General features: G+C 45.6%; 1 protein-coding gene across 1 annotated transcript in view; it reads right to left on the reverse strand.

The window, feature by feature from the left end:
- LOC138511076 (trichohyalin-like) overlaps positions 1-23,580 on the reverse strand; it is a 3,831,204-nt gene that overhangs the window by 2,635,479 nt on the left and 1,172,145 nt on the right. Inside the window, exon 10 of the mRNA XM_069626576.1 lies at positions 4,138-4,198. Within this exon, the coding sequence (XP_069482677.1) occupies positions 4,138-4,198 (61 nt within the window). The remainder of the gene's footprint in view (positions 1-4,137; positions 4,199-23,580) is intronic.

The raw sequence follows: 23,580 nt of genomic DNA on the forward strand, positions 1-23,580 counted from the left end.
ACAAATCCAAAGAGAACCAAGATTGTGATCATGTGTGCAGACTGGCCAGAAACCGAAACAAGTAGAGCAGTGTACAAGTCCCATACCCTTTCTGATCCTCTGACATGGGACCCTAACATCACCTCGAATTACCAGAAAAAATCAGCAAACCCCAAACACAGAAATCTGATCTTGAGAATCAGGCTGAATATTTTAAGAACGAAGAGAATCCTTTTTAAGTATTTTAAGCAATAGATAATAAATGTCGGTTCTGTAGATTACAAGAAGAGTCACTGAAACATCTGACACTATTTTGTCGAGGCCTAACAGCGGAAAGAACCAGACTACTCTATGACATATTGAAATGGATGTGGCCTGAATGCCGAACTATGGTGGGAATGTTTGTCCCGGAGTCTAGTACAAGGGGTAACAGGGGCTTGGGGAGTTTTCCTGGATGTGATATTTGGCCAGAAATCAGAAGGCATACTATTGGAATAATCTCATATGGAGACGGTCTGGAAGGCATTGTGCTAAGCCAAGAGATGTGATGCCGCTAAATGAAACTTTGAATCATCTGTAAGGGACCTTTGAAGGACTGGTGTCGAACCTAATGGGGAGAGGGAGTAGAATGGGAAGTTTAAATGCATAATGTTATCTCTTGGCTAATGATCAGAGAATGAAAGGACAGGAAACGTGTAATATAACTAAATGCTTAATAAAAAATAAAAATAAATATCATCATTCTTAAATGCATACTCTCTCAATCACACTCATACAGCCAATCAGTCTGACAAAGAATCAAAGAGGAAGGCATAAACAGCTGTGATTGTCATGGTAAACAAGGTGATACAAATGAAATTCATTCTAGGAAAACAATAAAAACAAAGAAAGTGTAAACAAATTGTCATAGGGTATTGCAATCCAATGCATTTTTTAATCAGTCTGTCATAGAAAAGTGCAAAGAAATGCCTGTTTAGCAGATTGCATATGCATTGTTCTAGCTGGAAATTACTGATGGATCTTCTAGTGTCAATTCCCAATTGATAAATGGCCTTCTCAAGTTTCACATTTTTTTCTTCAGGGTTTTACAACATTTTAGTGTGAAGAATAACTATGTGCTTCATGCCGGTAAGATAGCTCAGCGGGTTGAGCGCTCGCTGCTGCGATCTGAGCGTGATCTGCAGGTCGCAGGTTCGAATCCAGGCAAGGCCAACTCAGCCTTTCATCCTTCCGAGGTCGATAAATGAGTACCAATTTCGTTTGGGTGATATTGTATGTAAATATGTGCTGTGTAAAGCGCTTTGAAGGCGCTATATAAATAACACATCATTATCATTGCGAGAGTGAGGAACTGAATGTGCCTGCCTTACATTGATGTGGTAACTTGAGGATTAACTGCTTCGCATACATTGCAGAAACTGAAGAGAGATAGATGGTGTGTCTTGGTGCGACCCCTGTTCTAGAAGAAAAATAACATAAGCAGAGACAAAAAGATATGTTTTATAGCAGGTGTTTAAAAGGAACTCCATCTTGACGCAAGGTGGAATGAATAGGGGTGTTTGAGCATGTGCAGTTTGTGATTGGCCAGTCCGAAGCTCCAAACCCACAGAAGAAAAGACACCAGAGTGCAGGAAACTAGTCGATGTGCTGAATCTTCAAGGGAACTTCTAATGCTGAATGAAAGAACGCTGGACAAAGGGGTGAAGTGTAGAACCATCCGAAACTGCAGCGGAATGTGTCTAGGGCGGACATGATCTGCCAAACTAGCTGTCGGACCCAAGCATCTTTCATGCACGACAGTCCTCAAGCCGGGCGTCAGGGCTCCCATCCATCCACCCATGGCTGGAGTCCAATACTTTGATAGGGAGAATGGATCAGGAGAAGCCTGGAGGACAGTGAACTAATGACACCGAATATTAGGACTGACTGTTGGCCCAAAGGTTAACACGGTTGAACAGTTCTTCTAAGCATATGATTGTAACACAGGGTCACTAACATGACAGGAAAGGGATGACAATTTTCGTTGTATCATGGACTTGACCTGAGTGGATCTCAGAATCGGACTCAAGATTGCCATAGTATTGTGTTGAAAAGGTGAACATTGTCATGTTTGGGTCTAGACCTTTCCTGCGATGGCGGGGGAGGGTAGAGGAGTGTGACGGAGAGAATACAAAAGGCTATGGAAAGTGAATATCCACAATAAACCTTGTGAAACTATAGATACCAGGAGAAGAGAGTACATAAAGTGAACTTAACTATTTACTTGCTGATATTCATCCAGAGTGTTCTTTTCATTGATGTATGCGCAAACTCTGAAAAGTTAAGCTCTTTTTTTTCCGTTGGGATCAGGTAAAAACAATCAAGTATCCCCAGCACTATCCAGACATCAATGTATTCAAGGAGTAAAATCGAAGTAAATGTTTATGTCTGTGCTGGTGACTGTGACCTCTCATGTCTGCGATGGCCACGCTAGATACAGACGGAGGCATTACATTGAGAGACACATGTTAGCAAATTGTGAGCTTGGAGTTACGTGAACAAACTGTGTAGAAGCCTTGGGTAAGGCTTTTACGAGTTTCGTTTCCGGTACTCCATATTATCCTGCATTTGTATGGCCGATTGGAGGGGCGGAACATGACTTACATTTCCACCACCTCTCTTCCTCTCTGCCATACAAATACTCCAGCATTTGCGCTTGCACACATTTTCACAAGTGTTCATGCCACAGCAAACGCTGTTTTTTTGCACCAGTAAAAAGTAGGCAGGCTCCATAGGGATCCATTGTACATGCTGCCTTCCATGCATACATGGCAAACGAGGAAAATGTGGCATCGAGACCCGTATATATATTGAAATGTAAGCGTAGCGGGCCGCCGTTGCCAAATTACGGGGAACTCAACAATGAGCAACTTGTGCCAGTTCTATGGAAATGGGGGGGGCATGAACGTTCAGCTGACCATTTCCTTCTCACTGTACCTCCGTCCCCTTGTGCCCCCTCCCGTTTTCGCTCCTTCCAACTCTGAGCCCCCCTGAACTGGAACACCCTACCTCTCTCAATCCACTCTATCCCTACCTTCTCCTCATTCCGCACCTCCCTTAAATCTCTCCTTCTCCATTCTCTGCCTTGAAACCCCTTCCCCTTCTTCCTTCCCCTCCCTCCTTTATCTTTCCCCTTGATTATCTCCCTCCCCTCCCCTACCAACCCACTCTCACCTTTTCCCCTTCCCTCCCCCTTCTCCTCCTCACCCCTCCCCCTCCCACACAGTCCTACTGCACTACTCTCCCTATTCCCTTCAGTTAATTGCTCTTCTTACTGTTTTGTTGACTGATTCATATTGTAATTTGCTTCTACCGTTATATTGTTTATGTTTTATGTATTAAGTTGTTCAATTGTGCAGCGCTTTGGTGTAAAGCGCTATATGAACATCCAAATACAAATACAAATATTGTTTATTCAGAGCGTTTGAAGGGGATGCACCATAGCAGTCGAGGACCCACCTTCTGTGTGCCAGGACGTTGCACATGCCAGTTAGTGGACCATATGAGAGTCATGTTGCCCCTTACTAATTCAACCAAAATAATTTCAAAACTGTAATCACCGTCACCTTGTGACGGTGCAGCCGCAGTCCAATACAGGCCCTGTGTTGACCAGCTCATCTTCCGCGTGTGATAGCCCCCAATGGCGCCTCAACCTTTGCGAGTTATAAGTGGGGTTAGAAAGGTCTGAGGTGAAGCGAGGCGCCACTGCAAGGGGAATCACACTCTGCGTAACATATAGGGCCTAGTGTAAAGATGGCGACGTCAAAAGCAGTGCACTAATTATTAGCACCTTATACTTCGAAAGTCTGCTGATTGGCAGTCGAGAACTTGGTGTATGCATAACATCTGGTAGCAGAGCTAGTTTCTCTTGCCATCTATCACAATGTCTCCAATATCGTGTTCTGCACGCAAAAGGCAAGCAGAATGCTTTTTGGTATAAGAACAACATGGTTATAATATACATCTCATGGCAGTGTCGTTATTTTGATACACATTAAAAAACTGCAGAAATATAAACACCATTTGCATTATACATTTTCGTACTAATAAGTCGCTTAATTTGGTACACAGGTGTTGTTTTGAAAGAAAAAGAACTAATTAAATAAAAAGCACTCTGACCTTGCTTTTGAGTAAATCTTCTGGGCCGCCGGTTGCAGTAAATGCTTCCTGAGCGTGTCTTCTGTTCCATAGATGAATTTTGTGAGACAAAGTCAATAAGAACATGTGAGCTATTTTCACAAGAATTAGCACATTTCGTTCATAATTACAGCACAAGATCAATTTTTCTCCAACGTGACAATAAAGACAACATTCTGTGAAGGCCATTTCTGAAGTGTAGCCTTTCCATTCTACCTTTCAAGAGAACAAGCCCCGGAAGAAAATAACATTGCTGGGGTCAAGATGCACCACAGTAACTATCTACAGTAACAGATCCCTATTCCTCTGCACACTGCACATCAATAATCAGAAGATGTTCACGCATGCTTAAGGTGGAACTTTCTTCGCCACCTTCGGGTGGCATACGGCATACACATAGCTTTTCACATGCAATACAATGTGGGCCAAACAGATCCTGTACTCCTAAAGAAGACCATTCATTATATTGAAACAGTCAGGATAAAAGCATTTCATTTGTAGAGACATCCAATAGGGAAAGGGGTATCCATCACACGTCCCCACCCACGACAATGCTATTTCTTGTGGCATGTTGATTATGTATGCTATACGAACAGGGGACAATTTACTCCAACAATGAATTATATGTAGGAATTGTTTGAGACAATAATCTCCTCAACTCTCCTACCTCAGAAAAAAATCGAGTAACCCTTCTGATTTAATCAAAAAAAGGGCAAAGAAGATATATTTTTTTATTTTTTTTATTGAATGTTGCAGTTTATTGACAAACTTTTTCACTCAAAGTACATATTTCTTACAAAGTTTACACAGTCAAAAGAAAAGGAAATCTGATCATTCAGATAAAGATCCAGGTGCCTAGACCCATCAGTGTGTGGTACATTTGAAGCCTTTATTTTTACAAAAACAAGGTCTTGAGCCCCGTGTACGCGGATATTGGGCGCAACTACAATCATACGGATCCTCCAAAGAAGAATCACTGCTGGTATGACAAAAAGTCACCCACTTTCTAAAAGCACCCCGATTATTGCATGCTTGTTGTGACCTCTCTGTATTGCAGGTTTCCAGGAAACGAGTTGCTAAGCAAAGTTAAACCTTCTCTGTCTTGAATGCCTGAATGTCCTTATTCAGTGTTGTCCTCTTTTTGGATAATGTAGCAAATGTAAATTCCTCGAACTGATTAGTAATCTCCCTTATCTTTTCTTGGGCATTGGTAAAAGCGGTACTATTTAGCAACATCTGTTGCTCCGTGCCCAAATTTGCCTGCAGTACTGCCCCAGTTCTGTGAGCAGTAGAGATAGGGAGGACCATTAGATCTCCACTGCATTTGGCTGGCTATGAAACTAAACTTAGTTCTGTACTGTTCATTGTCTAAAAAGAGACATGGTTCTTGACAGACCACCAAACCAGATGGGATAATGTCTGCGCAATGTACACGGTATTATGTGCAATGTCATTCAATTCAGTACTGTAGCAACATTGTCAAGGAATGAGGGTAATGTGCCTTCTGAAAAATATCATGTGTCATGCCCCTCTTATTTGCATTGGCACCTTCCTCACACACTACTTCAGAAATTGCCCACTTGCCTGTGTGCCCTTCTCTATTGTGACAGTGTGCCAATGAGGCAGCAGCGAAAGTGATTTGTTTTGCAACATGCGCGTACAGGTTGATATACTTTTCATGCAACCTCATCCACGAAATAAAAACGATGCTGTACTGTCTTCCTTCAGCGATCTTCTACAGGGTCCACAGTTAGCGTGGGGCTACCCGATGGTAGCCTGCACAGTGACCTCCACAGTGGCTCCTGCCTCAATGGCTGCCATCGCCTTCTTCTGACTCCGGATCCTCATGTCGTTCCAGAGCTTCTTGGTCGTTTTGAGGGTACGTACTGCCAACCCCTCTGAGTCGATGGCTGCCATGATTTCTTCCCAGATCCGAAGACAGGCAGAGGCCCCAAGCTGCTTCTCTGCATCGAAGAGGGACTCATAATGGGTCAGGACCTGTTCATCCAAGATGCCTTCTTCAGTGGCAGAGAAGTTGACAGCCTTAAGCCCCACCACTCAAGGGGTGCTGGATGATGTAGCTGATTTAGCGCTGGTGAGACTGGTGGGGTGACACCGGGCCATGATTGCACTTCTCCAGAGGAGTTGCAATGGTACAAGGGAGGTGCTGAAGTCCTAATGAGCCATATGGGGTGGTAACAGACAGTATCTGAGATATGCTGGCCAGGGCCCGAGCAGTAGGTAACAGGCTGTCAGGGACAAGTAGGCACTTCAAGACAGTGCAAGTGGCCAAGAACCAGTGAGGCATTAGCAGGCAGCAGAAGGTTTGCAGAGAGAAGGCAAAACAAGTTGGGGGCGGCAGAAAAAATGGCAGAAGGCAGGAGCACTTATAAAGTACAAGTGTGTACAGGAACTCAACCAAGCAGCAGGTGATTATATAATGCACTTGCACATCATCAGCCCCTACCGGTATGAATATGGGTGCATGAACAGATTGCACTTGCATGGTGCTTTTTACAACAGGCACGGATGCATAGAAGTTGTTAATTACAAAGCACAACACAGGTGTCCTGTGAATTTGTTATTTTTTGGGGGAAACCCAGAATGAGTGAGAGGGAGTCCCAGGGGGATGAGGGCCACACCTGCCAAACATGGCAAAAAAGGCCCCGAGGGCCCCCATACCATTGAAGCCCACAGTGGCTAAAAGGGAACATCCCACTGAAGACCTGAATATCCCCGTACAGGCAGAGGCCAGGGAGAAGGGCCCATCCAGGAAAAACGCTTTTCGATAATGATCTGCAAATCCTCAACAGTTTCTTACATGAGCATCAGGGTGACCTCTATACTTAGACTGGCAATACCCTGTCTGTTACAGAGTTGTGGAAACTGTAGCAGGACGTCACCAACATGATTTAATGCCTGTGTGTTGGAGCAACACGCCGCTGAGGAGGCACACAAAAGGAAGGGGGGCCTGAGTAGGTGGACCAAGGCCAATCTCTTCCACAATCTGGCCTCTGCCCAGGGTACAGGAGTAGGATTCCAGCCCATGGCGGCCTTCGAAGAGGTGGCCAGTTGGCTCATTACTAGTAAGCAGGTTGTGGGCGTTGGTGGGTTGGCCATCTATGCAGCCACACCTGGTGAGTGACATGTGTGCATGATGTATTGGGTGTTGTCACCACATGATATGTATGCGTACGTGAAAGGATCGTTTTTCTGGGTCCTCTTCCCCCTGCCCTCATTCCTCCTATAATGTAAACATGCCCTGTTCCATTACACGGGATGCTGTGAACAAGGTGGAGGTTTGAAGACCTGTTCCTTGTGACATACCTTTTTTGACACGCGTGACTTTTTGTCCAAACAAGGGAAGGAGAGTGACCAATAATGTGCTTATTGCTTAGAAGATGCACAGTACTGCAGGCACTCCCTGTGTAATGCCTGTGGATTTTGTTTTAAATTGTTTCATTCAGTGACATAACTGGCATTGTGATTTTGCTTGCCACATCAGCCTCATGGATCCAGGTAAGCATTGGGTAAATCAACAATGGGTATTATTTGTATCATTTGTTGGGCACAATCCTGCACGTACTCTAACCAAATCACCACTCTTATTTCAGATCTCATTCCACATCTTGTAGATATCTACCCAGGGCAAACACCCAAAGCTTTCTGAATACACTCCTAATCCCCCATATTCTCTCTGTTGTAGTCTTATTAAGGAGGAGCAATGTTTGGTGGAGGTGGTGAGAGATTCACTCACAACACACCAGCTGTACATGAAGGTATGGGCTGTACAATGTCCTGCATCTGCCTTGCTGTTGACATTAAGTTACAAAGAGTGCACTCATTTGGTACTCATAGGTGTAGTGTGAGGGTGCAGAAGTACGAGTCTGACAAATTGGTGGCATGGTGATTGGCAAATACTTTTATCATAGCAACAATGAAGAGGAAACCAATCCCTCCCTAACTCTAAGAGGGTTTTCCCTGCATCTAATAAGGAACTAAGGAGTTGATCAGAATGTGTAAGTAAATAAAAAGAGGCTACTGTCGTGTCAAAATGCCTACTTCTATCCCTTACACTTGAAAACAATAAGACAAGGATTGCAGATCTTCTTGGTCCAGAAGAATGACTCCCTTCTTCTGCACAAGGAGCAACAGTTTCAATCATGGGGGTAATGTTCGCCTGTGGTCCAGTTCATATGGGCTAGGCAGAATGACTCCCTTCCTCCCAAGCCCATCTCAGACTTTCACAATTCACAGTTCAATATTTTCAGGGGGGCGTACCTCCCTTCCCCTGGCTTGTTTTGCACTTCAAAATTCACAATTCACATGAGTTCCCAATCTTATGGGTGCGCATCACAAATCTGTGTATTCCTCTTGACTTGATGCAGTAGATCTAGTTCACCCTCCTGCCAGGTACTGTAACTATAAAGATGTCTTGGCTTGATCTTCATAGAAGGGTGTGGGTCCGAGACCTGTGGGATTCTTCTCTTTTGATGTTGCAGACCTGGTTCACTATCCTGACAGGGACTGTGGGTATGAAGATAACTTGGCTTGATCTTCATAAAAGGGTGCAGGTCCCAGACTCTGGGGATTCTTTCCCCTTGGTGCTTTAGTTCCTTTTTGCTAGGAATCTTACCTCTTCCCCCAAGAGTTTCCCTTGTAGCTTCAGTATCTGCCAGGTCAGTCTCGGGTTTCACCGTCCTCTGTTTCAGGTTTCTCTAGGCTTCTCGGCTGTCCCAGCGTGCTGCAGTGTCTCTGCGACACTTGCAGATTCTCAGAGGGTGCACCTTCCTGTAACTGCACTGTCTGTCTGGCTTGCCTGGACGTTCGCTGTGCTGCTTCACTGGATGGTCCTTCCACGTCAGACCAGGTAAAAACCTCTCTGCCAACCAGATAAGCTCTTCTGTAGCTGCTTTGGTTCTCTGCCGAGCCGTGCGTTCCCCATGATTGTGGTTTCTCCAGGGTAGGCCTTGCTCCCCTTCCTGGTTTCCTGCTTGAGCTTTGAATTGGTTTTGCCCAATCAGGTTTTGAGAAAAAGTAGACCATTCATTCAGGTTCTTACCAGTCCTCTCTATGATTCCGCACTGCTTCTTCATCCTATTACTGATCTTTAGGTCTTCCAATGAGACAATTGGTCTCTCCCTCATCTCTATACTTAAGGGATACATGTCCCTTGAGGTATCCACGCTCTTCATTGTCACATAATACCTATATTGGCGGTGTAGCAAAAACATGTATGAAGACTAGGTAAAGTGTTGGTGGAAGGGTGGGTAGGAAGGTGTGTTAGGGTTAGGTGAGCTATGGGGCTACCATGTTCTCCCCATGTCATTACTAATCCCATAGGGGGATTCCCTCACCATGAGATTCACCCACAGAGTATCACCCCCAGGGGGACTATCCAGCAGTGGCCTCACCTGCCTGGTCTCATGGATAGGGGCTCCCTCTAGGGGAGAAGTTAGGACATCTGGGGATTTGTCACAGTATAAATAGGCTTTAGGCATGTTTATTATGGGTGATGGTCACCGTCACCAATAAAGGGAGTTGTCCTACAGTATTAAGTGTGATTATGTGTATTGTTTCTCATGTTCATGGGCTTTGTGATTTTGGCTACACCTCTGCACCATGTTTTTTTGCTGTGTGTCTCCTCACTATGTATCCGTGTTACTGTTGTTGGTGCAGGTTGTTGTAATACTAGGTCATTTCATGGGTGTTATGTAATGTTCACTTCTGTGAGGATATGCTTGCATGCCATATCCTCAAATATGCCATGGCGAGTAGGCACTGTATGATGCCTGAGCATGCAACACTCCATTCTCTCAGAAGCCATGCAAGCTAATCAGCCTGATGCATGCAGCACAGTAAGCTGAGGAGGGAATTGTGGTGTATTTTGCAGTGATGACGGAGAAGGCCGAAGTGTTTATTTCTGTAGATAGTGAACGGAGGATAGTACAGGGGCAACAAGCTAGTCTGGAAGCAAGACCACGCAGAGCAACAGAGGTTTGGATCCCAGATCCGTGCTTAGAAATCGAACTCATGTATGGTATTAGGCGCACATTATAAAAAAACAATTAAATAAAATAAATAAAGTTATGCGGCATCTGTGTGGATTCTTATGGAAACAAAATAGACTACTATGGGTGTGACTGAATGTTCTTGAAGATATGTTTGGGTATTTCATAAGGAGCCACCTCACCTCAAGGAAGCAATGGATTGTTTTGCAACCATAGGGAGTAGTGCACATTGAGGGCATCAGGGGCATAATTAAGCTGGGAGTTTACAGGGGAGGGGGTCAATTGTCATGAAGGGATGTGTTGACAAACAAGTGAGGTGATGGGGGAGATGCTAACACTGTCTCAAGTAGTGTGGCGAGTAGAGGTTGTGTTGCCGTAGGTGTTAGGGAGAAGTCTTACATTGAAGAGGAGGGCCCTCAGCACGTTCCTGAGGTGTAACAGTGTGGGGTTGTGTCTGATGTTGACAGGGGAGGATTGAGAGATTTTGGGCATAGGCAGAGAAGGGCTGTCTTCTGGATCTTTCCTTCCTGCAATAGCTGAGAAGAAGTCTAATAATGTCCACACTTCTGGTGTGTTGTGGGGCTCCAGAGCTGCAGAGTGTGTCAATGAGGTAGCTTGGTGACTTCAAGGGAACAGACCAATGTTTGATGCAGCAGGATTTCAAGATGATACCGGCTTGCAGTGGGAGCCATTGCAGTTCCATGAGTGTTAGGGTGATGTGGTCTCATTTGCAGAGTCCCCAGATAAGTGGTGCCGGTGCATGCTGGACACAGGGTAGTCACCAGAAGGGCTTACAAAATGGCATCAGCACCTCACAGGTGGGAGGGGACCAAGGCTTAGACAGCAGATCTTACATTATGTTGTGGCTGAAGGGATTCATTTCCCACTGGGACTACAGTATATAACAAGCAATTTGTGTTTTCCGTGCTATGTGATGTTTGAACCAGAGATGTGTGCCAACAGTTAAGCCAAGGTACTTTGTAAAGGTGGGCATCTGGGTAGTGAAGTCCTTGATGTTAATAGCAGACAGCCTGGAGTGAATGCCAATGAGTTTGGTGCTGCTGGCCAGCTGTGATGATTGTGTCTTGGAGGGGTTCAGATTCAGGTACGCAATGGACATCCACAATTGGATCAATGTGCGCCAATGTTTGGCCTTGTGGAAGTCTTCAGTGAACTATGTCTTGAGGTATTGGTGTGTGTCATCTTCATATTGGTGGATGCAGATATTGTGTGGAGGGAGAAGGGATTGAAGCCATTTCATGAGAACATTGCAAGTCATGAGGGAGATGATGTGTCCTTGTGGGACTACACAGGTGAGGGTGTAGTTGATGATCTACAGTAATCCATTTGTAACATCAGGGAAGAAAGGGAATGTTGGATTAGGACCAGCTGTGGACAATGCTGCATGTCACACCAACTATTTGGTTTGTGAGTGTGTCTCTGGTGGTGTCCTTTGTGGAATATATGCAGCATTTGTGCATTGTGGGTGTTGTTGGCTGCTTATATGCGTGTGAATGATAGGGATGACGTCCTCATTTTTATCATGGTTCTGTTTGTGTCCTTGTGCTGATAGGTCTGCCATGGGCGATGTATGTGTCTGTAGTTTAAGGAAGTGTGAGTTGTTAGAGGGGTGTTGGTCAGCCAGGGGAACAAAGGAGTGAACCTTCCAATGCAAAGGCAGAGTAACAAGCCTCAACACGCAACAGTGGCCTATCACCAACAGGTCCCATTGTGTTCGATTTTCACGTTGTCACCGTCTATCCTCTCTTGCTTGCTATCAGTCTCTGTGATCAGCATCATGAATCTGGTGTATGAGTATGGAAGTTGACATGTGAGGGGGTAGCTAATGTGTGCACTCACTCAGTTCCAATGCGTTGCATGCTAAGGTGCTTGTGATGCTGCCTTCTTTGGTTCAGACAAAGTGTTTCTGTAAATCTGTGCCTACAGTTTCCAATGCGCTGTTCTGAGTATGTTTTTTTTAGCAGGCAGAGGGACAACTTGGTCCTCTGTCAGGCATCCTCATGTTGTGCACTCATTGGCACGCTGGTAATTTCATCCCTCTGGAACAGGCCTACTCTTGGGCACGCTCAAAGGAATGTGCCTGATGTTCATCAGGCAGACAGGTCAGGGCCCAGAATCCTGGGTTGTTTCTCCTTGCATTCTCTACTCTTGCCTCCCATAAGCCCAAGCAGTCGTGTGCCTCTGGGCAACATGTCATTCATTGTTGGCCAACCAACTACATCTCTATATGTTCTGCAGGGTCTTCATGAACTCATGAACAGTGCATCAAAGTGATGATGCAAGGCTGCAGGGGTGTGTTCATAAATGAATGTGGGACACTGTAGAAGGAAGGTGGACTGTGGAGTCCTCACAATGGATGTAAGGGAACTTTAAGGTGGATTTGGAGTAAAGGTGCATGCTGGCATTGCTAGGAACTCTGTTTTGCCTGGGTCAGAGGAGGAGGTAAACAGTCCACAGACACAGGAGTCAATAATTCTGTGTTTAACATGCTCCTTGCTAAATTAGGGTGTCACCCCACATCCTGATAAAGGTTCACAACTCAACAGACAGCTGAGGGCAAGGCAAAAAAAGCAGGGCTCATTGATGTGCTTCGTATGAGTTGTCATTCCCTAGGAAAGGTATGTGAGGGATTGACATATGGCCATGGTGCAAGTTCCTCCACACAGGACATCTTCTGCAGCAGGACTGCTTAGCCTCAGCCATTCTGTGGTCCTTGCTGAACAGCAGCAAGGTAGTAGAAGTTTGGCTGTGTCTACACATTGTAATGTGTATGCTGGTTTGTGCTTGCAGTGCATGAATGTAGATGGGCTTGCAGTGTTAACATTAACACTGCAAGAAAGGCATTCTCAGGGTGTTTTCATTGAAGCCTGGCAAGGTTGTATGTTTAATATGTATGACCCACACAGATGCCATCCATGTCAATTAGGTTTGAACAACATAGTTGCAGGTGCCTTATTCCCATGCCCTTGGCCCTGCTAAGAGTATGCATGATGCCTGTGGATTAGGGTGCAACCCCTTCTGCACCTCAACTCGTATGCCAGTCTGTGTGGCAATGTTATGCAGGACACAACATGTCAGTATGATGTTCATACAACTGGTGGTGCATATAGCAATACATCACCTGGGTGGTCAAGGGGGCGGAAGCATGACTTGAGCACTCTGAATGTGTACTTCACTATGCAAGTAGTGGCAATGGGGCTGCATTATAGTCGGCCTCACCTGGGTTGGCAGGATTCCTGATGGGTGTCAACAGAAATGGTGATAGTATATTTGCACTGTCCGGTGCAAAAGAGCAAATGGTATAGATCTTAAATGTACTGTAATTTGGTAGGTGTATGTGTAAAATGTGGCCTTGTGTGTGTGTGCTTGCATGTGTCATGATCTCTGCTTCCAGAAGGTCAGGGTTTTCCCAACTCCCTTGGAAGCAGATCCATAACCGAGGTTCCGAGTGCCAACCAGTCCCAATTGGGACCTTTTGGACCCAGTCCTGGCGCCAGTGGCACCAGGCTCATAAATATGCCCAGTCCCAGCGCTGGAAGCGCCGGGCTCATAATGCTTGGGTGGACTTACCTGCAGCAGACCATGCTGCTTACTTGCCTGCCAGTTGAGCCTCTGATCCTCTTCTGTTTGGAACTACTTTTCCTGTTGGGTGGGGCAGGAGCCACTCCCTAGATTCAGAACACTGGAACTCTTCTGGAAAGCAGGAACTCTTTTCTTACCTAGGCGTGGCTGTGGAAGGAGACACCTAAGCACTACAGGAGGCTATTTAAACCACACCCGATGGATGAATCTTGCTTTGCGTTATTCTGCATCCTCTGCAGCAGAACGCTCATCGTGTCTTCTGCATCTGATCCTGGGCCTAAGGAAAAAGGCTTACCATCCTGAATCCAGTCTTCAGCAACACCTATAAAGACAAGAAAGAACAGGTTAGCATTACGGTCTTCAGTGACAGCTCTTCACTTACCTGGTCCATCGGCTGTCACCAACGCCTCGCGCTGCATTCCGGCATCTGAAAGACAAAGGCTTACCTACTCTTCGTGCGCTCCGGAGGTCTTCACACTGCATTCCGGCATCTGAAAGACAAAAGCTTACCAACTCTTCGCACGCTCCGGAGGCCTTCGGCGCTGCATCCCGCATCTGAAAGACAAAACAAGATGCGTTTAAAGACATTGGGGAACTTTAATACTCACGTGCCATTACTCCTTTCCACATCTAACCCAGTGGGTATTCCGGCACCCTGCAGCCGCTCCGAACTTGTACCTGCAAAATAAAAAGACAGTTAGAGCGCATCGTGAAGCAGGCAACAAGCGCTTACTTACGTGCTTCCAGGCGCTTCTATTCATCACACGGGCTCCATCTTCAACTCACTTCAGCCCGTCATCCGCCATCGCCGGAACCCTGCAAAACAAGAGACATCATTACTAAAGACTTTAAAGACATTAGAATTACTCTAAACTTACCGTTCGTGCAGTAAACGACGGACAGCAGTCCTCTGAAGTCAAGAGGCCTGCTCCCCTTATCCAGTGAAGAAACTGGTTACAGCACCCTGCCCCGAGGCAATTGGAGAGCACAGCGTTCACTTACCTAAGGTGAGAGCGTTAACCTTTGGGGTTCTACAGGAGAAGAGAAAGGGAAGAAGAGAGAGACATTCAATAACCCAGTTCCTTAATCCCATATTTTCTATCTGCAGACATCTTACCCTTCGAGTCAGACATACAGTGCACAGAGGTCCAGCCCAAAGAGCCAGCCGTGTGTTACACATCACCTTTGAAGATACGGTATACGCCCAGTCAAGACCGGCGCCTCTACGGGAATCAGGTGAGCGTTACACAACGCAAAGCCTACCACAAAACTCCCGTCCAGGCGCTATGGAAACCTCGGATACCGACCAGCTAGCCCAGTTACTTGGGGAACTAAGGGCAGAAGGGCATGCAGCCCGTCAGGAAACGAACGCTCTAAGAAGGGAACTGATTATTTCCAAGGAGCGAACAGATGATCTCGCTAGACAATTGCTACAGTCACAAGCCGGACAGACCCCGTTACCCGCATCTGGGGGAAATCTTCCTTCTACATCCTCTATGAATCCAGTGCAGATCAACCTACCTGGGAATGTACCTCTGGCTCCGCCCGAACGATTTTCTGGTGACCCAAAGAGGTTTGCAGTATTTATCAATCAGTGCCGGTTGAATTTCTTATGCCGGCCAGCAGCCTTTCCAACTGATCAAGCTAAAGTAGCTTTCGTGCTTTCGTACCTTAGTGGCAATGCGGCAGACTGGTCGATCCCTCTAGTAAATCAAGATGATCCGGTCCTCCATGATTTTCAAGCTTTTCAGCTCAGTATGGAAAAACTGTTCGCAAGACATTCACAGGGGCAGGCCTTGGACAATGAGCTTCTTTCGTTGCGACAAGGTAATCAAGACCTTTTGGCTTATATTGCGTCTTTCAACAGACTGATAGTGGAAACTCAATGGCCTGAGGACAAAAGGATTACGCTGTTTTATAGAGGTCTACGTGGAAAGCTCAAAGATGTGTTAGCCCAAGTAGTGAATCCCCACAAGATTGTTCGGACTATATAGACTTAGTCGTTCAAATAGATCACAGACTGCAGAACAGGAAGGCCGATCGTTCCAAGTTTGATGCTCGAGTATTTTCCAAACCGCCAACTCCTTCCAAAGGAGTAGACTCCGGGGAACCCATGCAAATAGGGGGTCTGAAAGGTCCTCTAACACAAAAGGACCGGGAAAGGAGAAAACAGTTGCAATTATGCCTCTATTGCGGAAACTCAGGGCACTTTCTTCGAGACTGTCCGGTGAAACCTGCCAAGAAGGCAGTAGGAGCTGCAGTTACCAAAGTTACAAACTCTGAGCAGGGAAACGACCTCGCCCGACAAGAATAGAGGTCCTCTTGCCGAGCGTGAAAACCAGTTCCGTGACCTCGCATTTCGTGATACCTATGGTCCTCATTAGCCCTGATAATCCGGATCGATTACATGCAATTGAAGCTTACGTCGACAGCGGTGCCATCAGCAATTATGTGGATCATGAAATGGTTTTGAGGATGAATCTAACTCTTTGTCCCAAGGCTGTAAAGGACGTCATTACTACGGTGGATGGTACGGAGATAGCCTCCGGGCCAGTAACGCATACCACTCAAGAGGTGACGCTAGTAAGTCAAGATGGACACCATGAGAAGATCGTGTTCGATGTGATCAAGGCCCCTCAGTTTCAGATTATTCTAGGAATACCTTGGTTAGAGAAACACAATCCTCTGATCGATTGGCGAGCAAGAACGGTCCAGTTTCCAGAATGTGTCTCTACTTGTCACCCTCCACCTGGTGTTGCACTGGCAGCAATTTCTTCAGAGACTCCCCAGTTACCTCCCGAATACCTAGAATACCAAGATGTTTTCCGGAAGGATCAGGCTAACTCTCTACCTCCTCATAGGTCTTATGACTGCCAGATAGACCTGATACCTGGATCTACTTCTCCTTGTAGTAGAATTTATGCCCTCACCGAGCCTGAGAACCTTCACCTTCGACAATACCTGGATCAATACCTGGCAAATGGGTTTATTCGTCCTTCCAAGTCCCCTGCTTCTTCAGCTTTGTTCTTCGTTCCAAAAAAGGAAGGAGACCTTACAACTTGTATAGATTATCGCTCCCTGAACCAGATCACCGTTAAGAATAGATATCCGTTACCTTTGATCCCAGAACTCCTGGACCAAGTCAGAAAAGCATGCATATATACAAAGCTGGATCTTAGAGGAGCTTACCACTTGGTACGAGTAAAAGAGGGCGATGAATGGAAGACGGCCTTCCGCACCAAGTATGGGCTATTTGAATATCAGGTCATGCCCTTGGGACTTTGCAATGCCCCGGCCGCCTTTCAATATTTTATGAACGATGTCCTCAGAGAGCTCATAGATGTGTGTGTTGTTGTTTACATTGACGACATCCTCTTTTATTCTTCATCGGAATCTGAACATCGGAAACACGTGAAAATGGTCCTCGAAAGATTGCGTCAACACAAACTTTTCGCTAAGTTGGAAAAATGTGTTTTCAACGTGACTGAAGTTGAATTCTTGGGATTCATATTATCACCTGGCGGAGTGCGTATGGATTCAAAGAAGGTCGATGCAGTTCTCAAATGGCCATCACCATCCTCCGTAAAAGGTGTGCAAAGCATGTTAGGCTTCGCTAACTTTTACCGCAGGTTTATCCCCGAATTCTCTCGAATAGTCCAGCCCATCACTGCCTTGTTAAAGAAAAACAAACGTTTTGAATGGTCTACCGAGGCGGAACAAGCTTTCCAGGATTTGAAGACTAAATTTATCTCTGCACCAATCTTAAAACACCCTCGCCCCGAACTCCCCTACATCGTGGAAACTGATGCTTCAAGCCTTACCATGGGGGCAGTTCTATCACAAAAGGACCCGGTAACCAATCAGTTGCATCCCGTGGCATTTTGGTCCCGCAAATTCTCGCCTCCTGAAATCAATTACACGATTACTGACAAGGAACTTCTGGCTATCAAGTCTGCCTTTAAGGCTTGGCGGCATTATCTGCTGGGGGCCCGACACACCGTTACTGTGATTACGGATCACCGAAACCTGCAATATTTGAAAACCGCAAAAGCCCAATCCTCTAGACAACTCTGTTGGGCATTATTCTTTGCCGAGTTTGACTTCATAATTACCTATCGACCTGGTACAAAGAACGGTAAAGTTGAGGCCCTTTCTCGGATGGGAGTGGAAGAACACTTGATCAACCCTAAACCTGTACCAATCATTCCCGAACAAAGAATTCTGGGTGTAATCGCCACAGAATCCATAGAGGAAGTTAAGGATAAAGCCAGGCAACTTGTAACTCCAGCAGACATGCAGAATTGGCATCTGCAGGGAAAGGACTTTGCAGTAAAGGATAACTTATTGTATTTCCAAGAACGATTATACCTACCCAGCACAGATTTACAGAAAAAAGTAATCTCTTGTTATCACGATTCTTTAATGGAAGGACATCCCGGTATGGCCAAGACCTCAGAAAAGATCAAGCGCTACTTCTGGTGGCTGTCTTGGAAAAAAGATATCAGAGACTTTATAATGTCCTGTGGAGTATGCGCCCAAAACAAGAGTCAAAAGGAAAGACCAGCAGGCCTCTTACGCCCTATTGACATCCCACCTCGCCCTTGGCATACGCTTTCTATGGACTTCATCACCGATCTACCTCCATGCTCCGGATACAATACGATTCTAGTAATCGTGGACTTATTCTCCAAGATGGCGCATTTCATTCCGCTCAAAGGCTTGCCAACAGCAGCAACTCTGGCCCGAGAATTTCTCGAAAACATCGTCCGACTGCACGGTTTTCCTTCGGTTCTAATTTCGGATCGAGGTAGTCAATGTATTTCTCATTTTTGGCGAAGTTGCTGTCGGTCGGCTCAAATTGATGTGAGACTATCGACCAGTCACCACCCTCAGACCGACGGACAAACCGAGAGGACCAATCAAACTCTGGAACAGTATTTACGCTGCATGCTGCAACAAACTGAAAAAACTTGGAAAGACATCCTTTGGATAGCCGAATATGCCTACAATAACTCTGTCCATTCGGGAACTGGGAAAACCCCGTTTTTTCTTTTGTACGGCAGTCACCCTCGAACCTCGGAGTTGGATCCCCTCCAAGATCTTGAAACACCAGCAGTAGACTACCTGCATTCTACAATCACCCAAGCCTTTAAGGAAGCTGTTTCTCACCTTCAAAGGGATAAAGAACAATACAAGAAAGGAGCAGATCAACATCGGAAGGAAGCCCCTCAATATCAAGTAGGGGATCAAGTCTGGTTATCCACCAAATATCTACCTCTAAAAGGGCCACGCACATTCAACCCAAGATACCTTGGTCCCTATTCCATCACTACCATAGTAAACCCAGTAGCGGTCAAGTTGGACTTGCCCCCGCACATGAAGATACATCCGGTCTTCCACGTCTCTCTATTAAAACCCGTGCAACCTCAAACCCGACTAACTAAATCTCCAAAACCTATCCTAGTTGATGGAGAACTCGAGTTTGAAGTCAAAAGCATTCTGGACTCCAAGATCTCCAAATCTAAACTATTTTACCTAATTGACTGGAAAGGCTACGGCCCCCAAGAGAGATCCTGGAAACCTGCTGAATATGTCCACGCTCCTCGCCTAATCAAAAGATTTCACCGAACATTTCCTGACAAGCCAAAACCCCCGGAGAAGCCCGGTTTGGGAGGGGCCTTGAGGGGGGGTACTGTCATGATCTCTGCTTCCAAAAGGTCAGGGTTTTCCCAACTCCCTTGGAAGCAGATCCATAACCCAGGTTCCGAGTGCCAACCAGTCCCAATTGGGACCTTTTGGACCCAGTCCTGGCGCCAGTGGCACCAGGCTCATAAATATGCCCAGTCCCAGCGCTGGAAGCGCCGGGCTCATAATGCTTGGGTGGACTTACCTGCAGCAGACCATGCTGCTTACCTGCCTGCCAGTTGAGCCTCTGATCCTCTTCTGTTTGGAACTACTTTTCCTGTTGGGTGGGGCAGGAGCCACTCCCTAGATTCAGAACACTGGAACTCTTCTGGAAAGCAGGAACTCTTTTCTTACCTAGGCGTGGCTGTGGAAGGAGACACCTAAGCACTACAGGAGGCTATTTAAACCACACCCGATGGATGAATCTTGCTTTGCGTTATTCTGCATCCTCTGCAGCAGAACGCTCATCGTGTCTTCTGCATCTGATCCTGGGCCTAAGGAAAAAGGCTTACCATCCTGAATCCAGTCTTCAGCAACACCTATAAAGACAAGAAAGAACAGGTTAGCATTACGGTCTTCAGTGACAGCTCTTCACTTACCTGGTCCATCGGCTGTCACCAACGCCTCGCGCTGCATTCCGGCATCTGAAAGACAAAGGCTTACCTACTCTTCGTGCGCTCCGGAGGTCTTCACACTGCATTCCGGCATCTGAAAGACAAGAGCTTACCAACTCTTCGCACGCTCCGGAGGCCTTCGGCGCTGCATCCCGCATCTGAAAGACAAAACAAGGTGCGTTTAAAGACATTGGGGAACTTTAATACTCACGTGCCATTACTCCTTTCCACATCTAACCCAGTGGGTATTCCGGCACCCTGCAGCCGCTCCGAACTTGTACCTGCAAAATAAAAAGACAGTTAGAGCGCATCGTGAAGCAGGCAACAAGCGCTTACTTACGTGCTTCCAGGCGCTTCTATTCATCACACGGGCTCCATCTTCAACTCACTTCAGCCCATCATCCGCCATCGCCGGAACCCTGCAAAACAAGAGACATCATTACTAAAGACTTTAAAGACATTAGAATTACTCTAAACTTACAGTTCGTGCAGTAAACGACGGACAGCAGTCCTCTGAAGTCAAGAGGCCTGCTCCCCTTATCCAGTGAAGAAACTGGTTACAGCACCCTGCCCCGAGGCAGATGGAGAGCACAGCGTTCACTTACCTAAGGTGAGAGCGTTAACCTTTGGGGTTCTACAGGAGAAGAGAAAGGGAAGAAGAGAGAGACATTCAATAACCCAGTTCCTTAATCCCATATTTTCTATCTGCAGACATCTTACCCTTCGAGTCAGACATACAGTGCACAGAGGTCCAGCCCAAAGAGCCAGCCGTGTGTTACACATCACCTTTGAAGATACGGTATACGCCCAGTCAAGACCGGCGCCTCTACGGGAATCAGGTGAGCGTTACAGCATGTGTGTGATGGGTGATCCTCATCAATGAGCCTAATGCTGCCAAAGGTTACAGATGCGAGGGTCAGGTGGATACAGGAATGAAGTAAGATGTAGCTGTCATGAGAAGATCCAGGGAACTTGGCATTTACATGTATTATGTGACCCTTGGTGTCACAGATGACCTGCACATTGAGGGAATACCAATGTTCCTGATTGTGATAAACGAGCTCTGTCTTTCTGGGGGTTGCAGCACAACATGGACACAATTAATGGCTCGGAGGACACAGGGAAACTGGGCAACTGCACAGAAGTCCTGGCCCACTCTTTGCCTTGACTGAAGAGTGCATGGCATCTCTGTTTACCTCTGAATGCATGCTATGATGCAGCGCAGGACCTGTGGGAGGTGCCATGATTGGGTGGGCTGAGAAATAACCCCAACCATGGCTGTGGTGTGCAGCAATGACCCAGTTGCCAGGAAGTGATGAGCAGATAGCATGTTGACATTAGGTGGTACTGCCTGTGAGCACATTTTGGGTGATGCCAGGTCATTCTCCAACTCCAAGACCAGGTCAAGGATGACATTGCTAGTTTGTAGCATCAGAGAAGAGCAGTGCCAGCAAGACACCAGGAAAAGTCTACAACTCCTCGCAGATAAAGGATACAAGGTAGACAAAGAGAAGTTCCAGTATTGCCAAAAAGAAGTTATGTACTTAGTCAGCCTCCGGGTGACGAGTGACACCAGACAGAGCCACTGCAGTTAGAAACACACCGCAGCCCAACAGAGTGAATGAGATGCAGCCATTTCTAGGCCTCTGCAATTATTGCAGGACATGGATTTTTGATTATTCTACATATGTCAGGCCCTTACTCAAAGATGCTCAGAAAAAGAAAGAATCCCTGCAATGGACAGAAGAAATGACTGAATGTTTTTATGATCTAAAATAAGCCATAAGCAATGCCCCAGTATTAGCAACTCCAGATTATAACAAATAGTTTTATTTGTTTTACTATGCAAATTGATAAGTAATGACAGAAACCGTCCCAGAAACATAAGCCCCTTGCCTACAATAGTGGGCTCTGGGACATTTGCATTTCAGAAATCTACCACCATCACAATGAGTTGACAAATAACGCTATATGTTGAACATGCAGATTCCACCAAATTACAAAGACACAAGTCCACCCTCACTACACAGAGAGCATCTGGATCTGAGATCATATTGTTTTACCCAGCCAACAATACAGTGAGATGTCATGTTGTAAAGCCAGCATCATTTGTAGCAAAACCTGTTGAATCACAAGATTTGGTACATGACTGTACAGTGTATGAAGGAGAGCCAGAGGACCACAGCAGGGTGAGTGAAGATGCACTTGACACAGGACTGACAAGATATATATGTTTCTCTCCACAGAAACCTTATCTGACACTGAGCATGATACAATGGTGTAGGCAAGCCATCTTTATCCACGCCTTATGGTTTCTAATGAATAAAATATGATCCTGCTTTAACACCATCAATATAATGAAGTAATTCACTGTGGAATAGGACAAATACAGAATTATGGTAGGTGGGTCAGTTCTTTTTTATGCATAAGGTTGCTTTTTTAAAATCAGAAAATAGATCACTTCTATAAATAAACAATTTGGATAGATTTCTTGTCTCACTCCATTTTATCCTTTATATCTCTGTAACCCAGGATCACAGGATCTTCTCATCAAAACTAATTTGTTTTCTGCCCTAATGAAGGCCATCCATACTTGGTGCACAAGAACTGCTCATTTAGGCCAAAACACAGTGTGTCGACTGTTTATTTTAGTTCTTAAGAAATATATAAATTGTATAATATGCATAAGTTCAGAACAAGAAATAATATTGACAACCCTATGATCAAGAAAATGGGATGCCAGCTATGACAATACTCTGTATGGCTTTATGTAACTGATGTAAATGTAATATTGTTCCTGTGTGTACATTTTGTTGTTTGTATAATATTGGATGTGTATGTTTTTGGTGCACTGCTTGATATAGTTTGAGACTTTGTGTTGCATACATGTGATTTTGTTTTTTATATTCAATGTAATTTATTAAAATGACAATTTATTTTGTGATATTTTGAAGTGATGGTTGTATCGGCACCTGCACACCTTTTTTTCACCTGTGAAAACAGCTCCATATATACTATATACCACTCCCTCACCCTTCCCAGGCCCTCGTTCGGCCACCAAATGACCCCAAATGTGTTTTCGACAGTTTTTCCTCACCTCACTGTCTGTGGACTACACCAGCTGTCCGTGGACTACGCCGGCTGTCAACAAATCCAACATGGTGACAGTATAAAAAAATCTGACGCAGCTCACATTTTCGAACTACCAATCAGCGTCTGTCTTTGATGTCCGCGGACACCAAGCCAACCTCTGATTGGTCAAGTGGTGTCCAAGGACTCTGAATCAGGAAATGAGTCCGCGGACTCGACCCAGATATCACACATTTCTTTTGCTTACTTTTTGGGCATTTTAAAAAGAAATACTGGACAGATATACACCAAATTTACAGAAGCACGCTTTCAGGACCAATCCGCTGCTCCTGGCACAAGTTTCATGAAAATCCGTCCAGCGGTTTTGGCTGTAGGCTTGAGTAAAAGTGATTTAACATTGCCTCTATGAGGATTTCAAAAAT

Source organism: Ambystoma mexicanum, chromosome 6p (assembly GCF_040938575.1).
Source record: "Ambystoma mexicanum isolate Mex_15411 chromosome 6p, UKY_AmexF1_1, whole genome shotgun sequence".
In the NCBI taxonomy this organism is placed as follows: Eukaryota; Metazoa; Chordata; class Amphibia; order Caudata; family Ambystomatidae; genus Ambystoma; species Ambystoma mexicanum.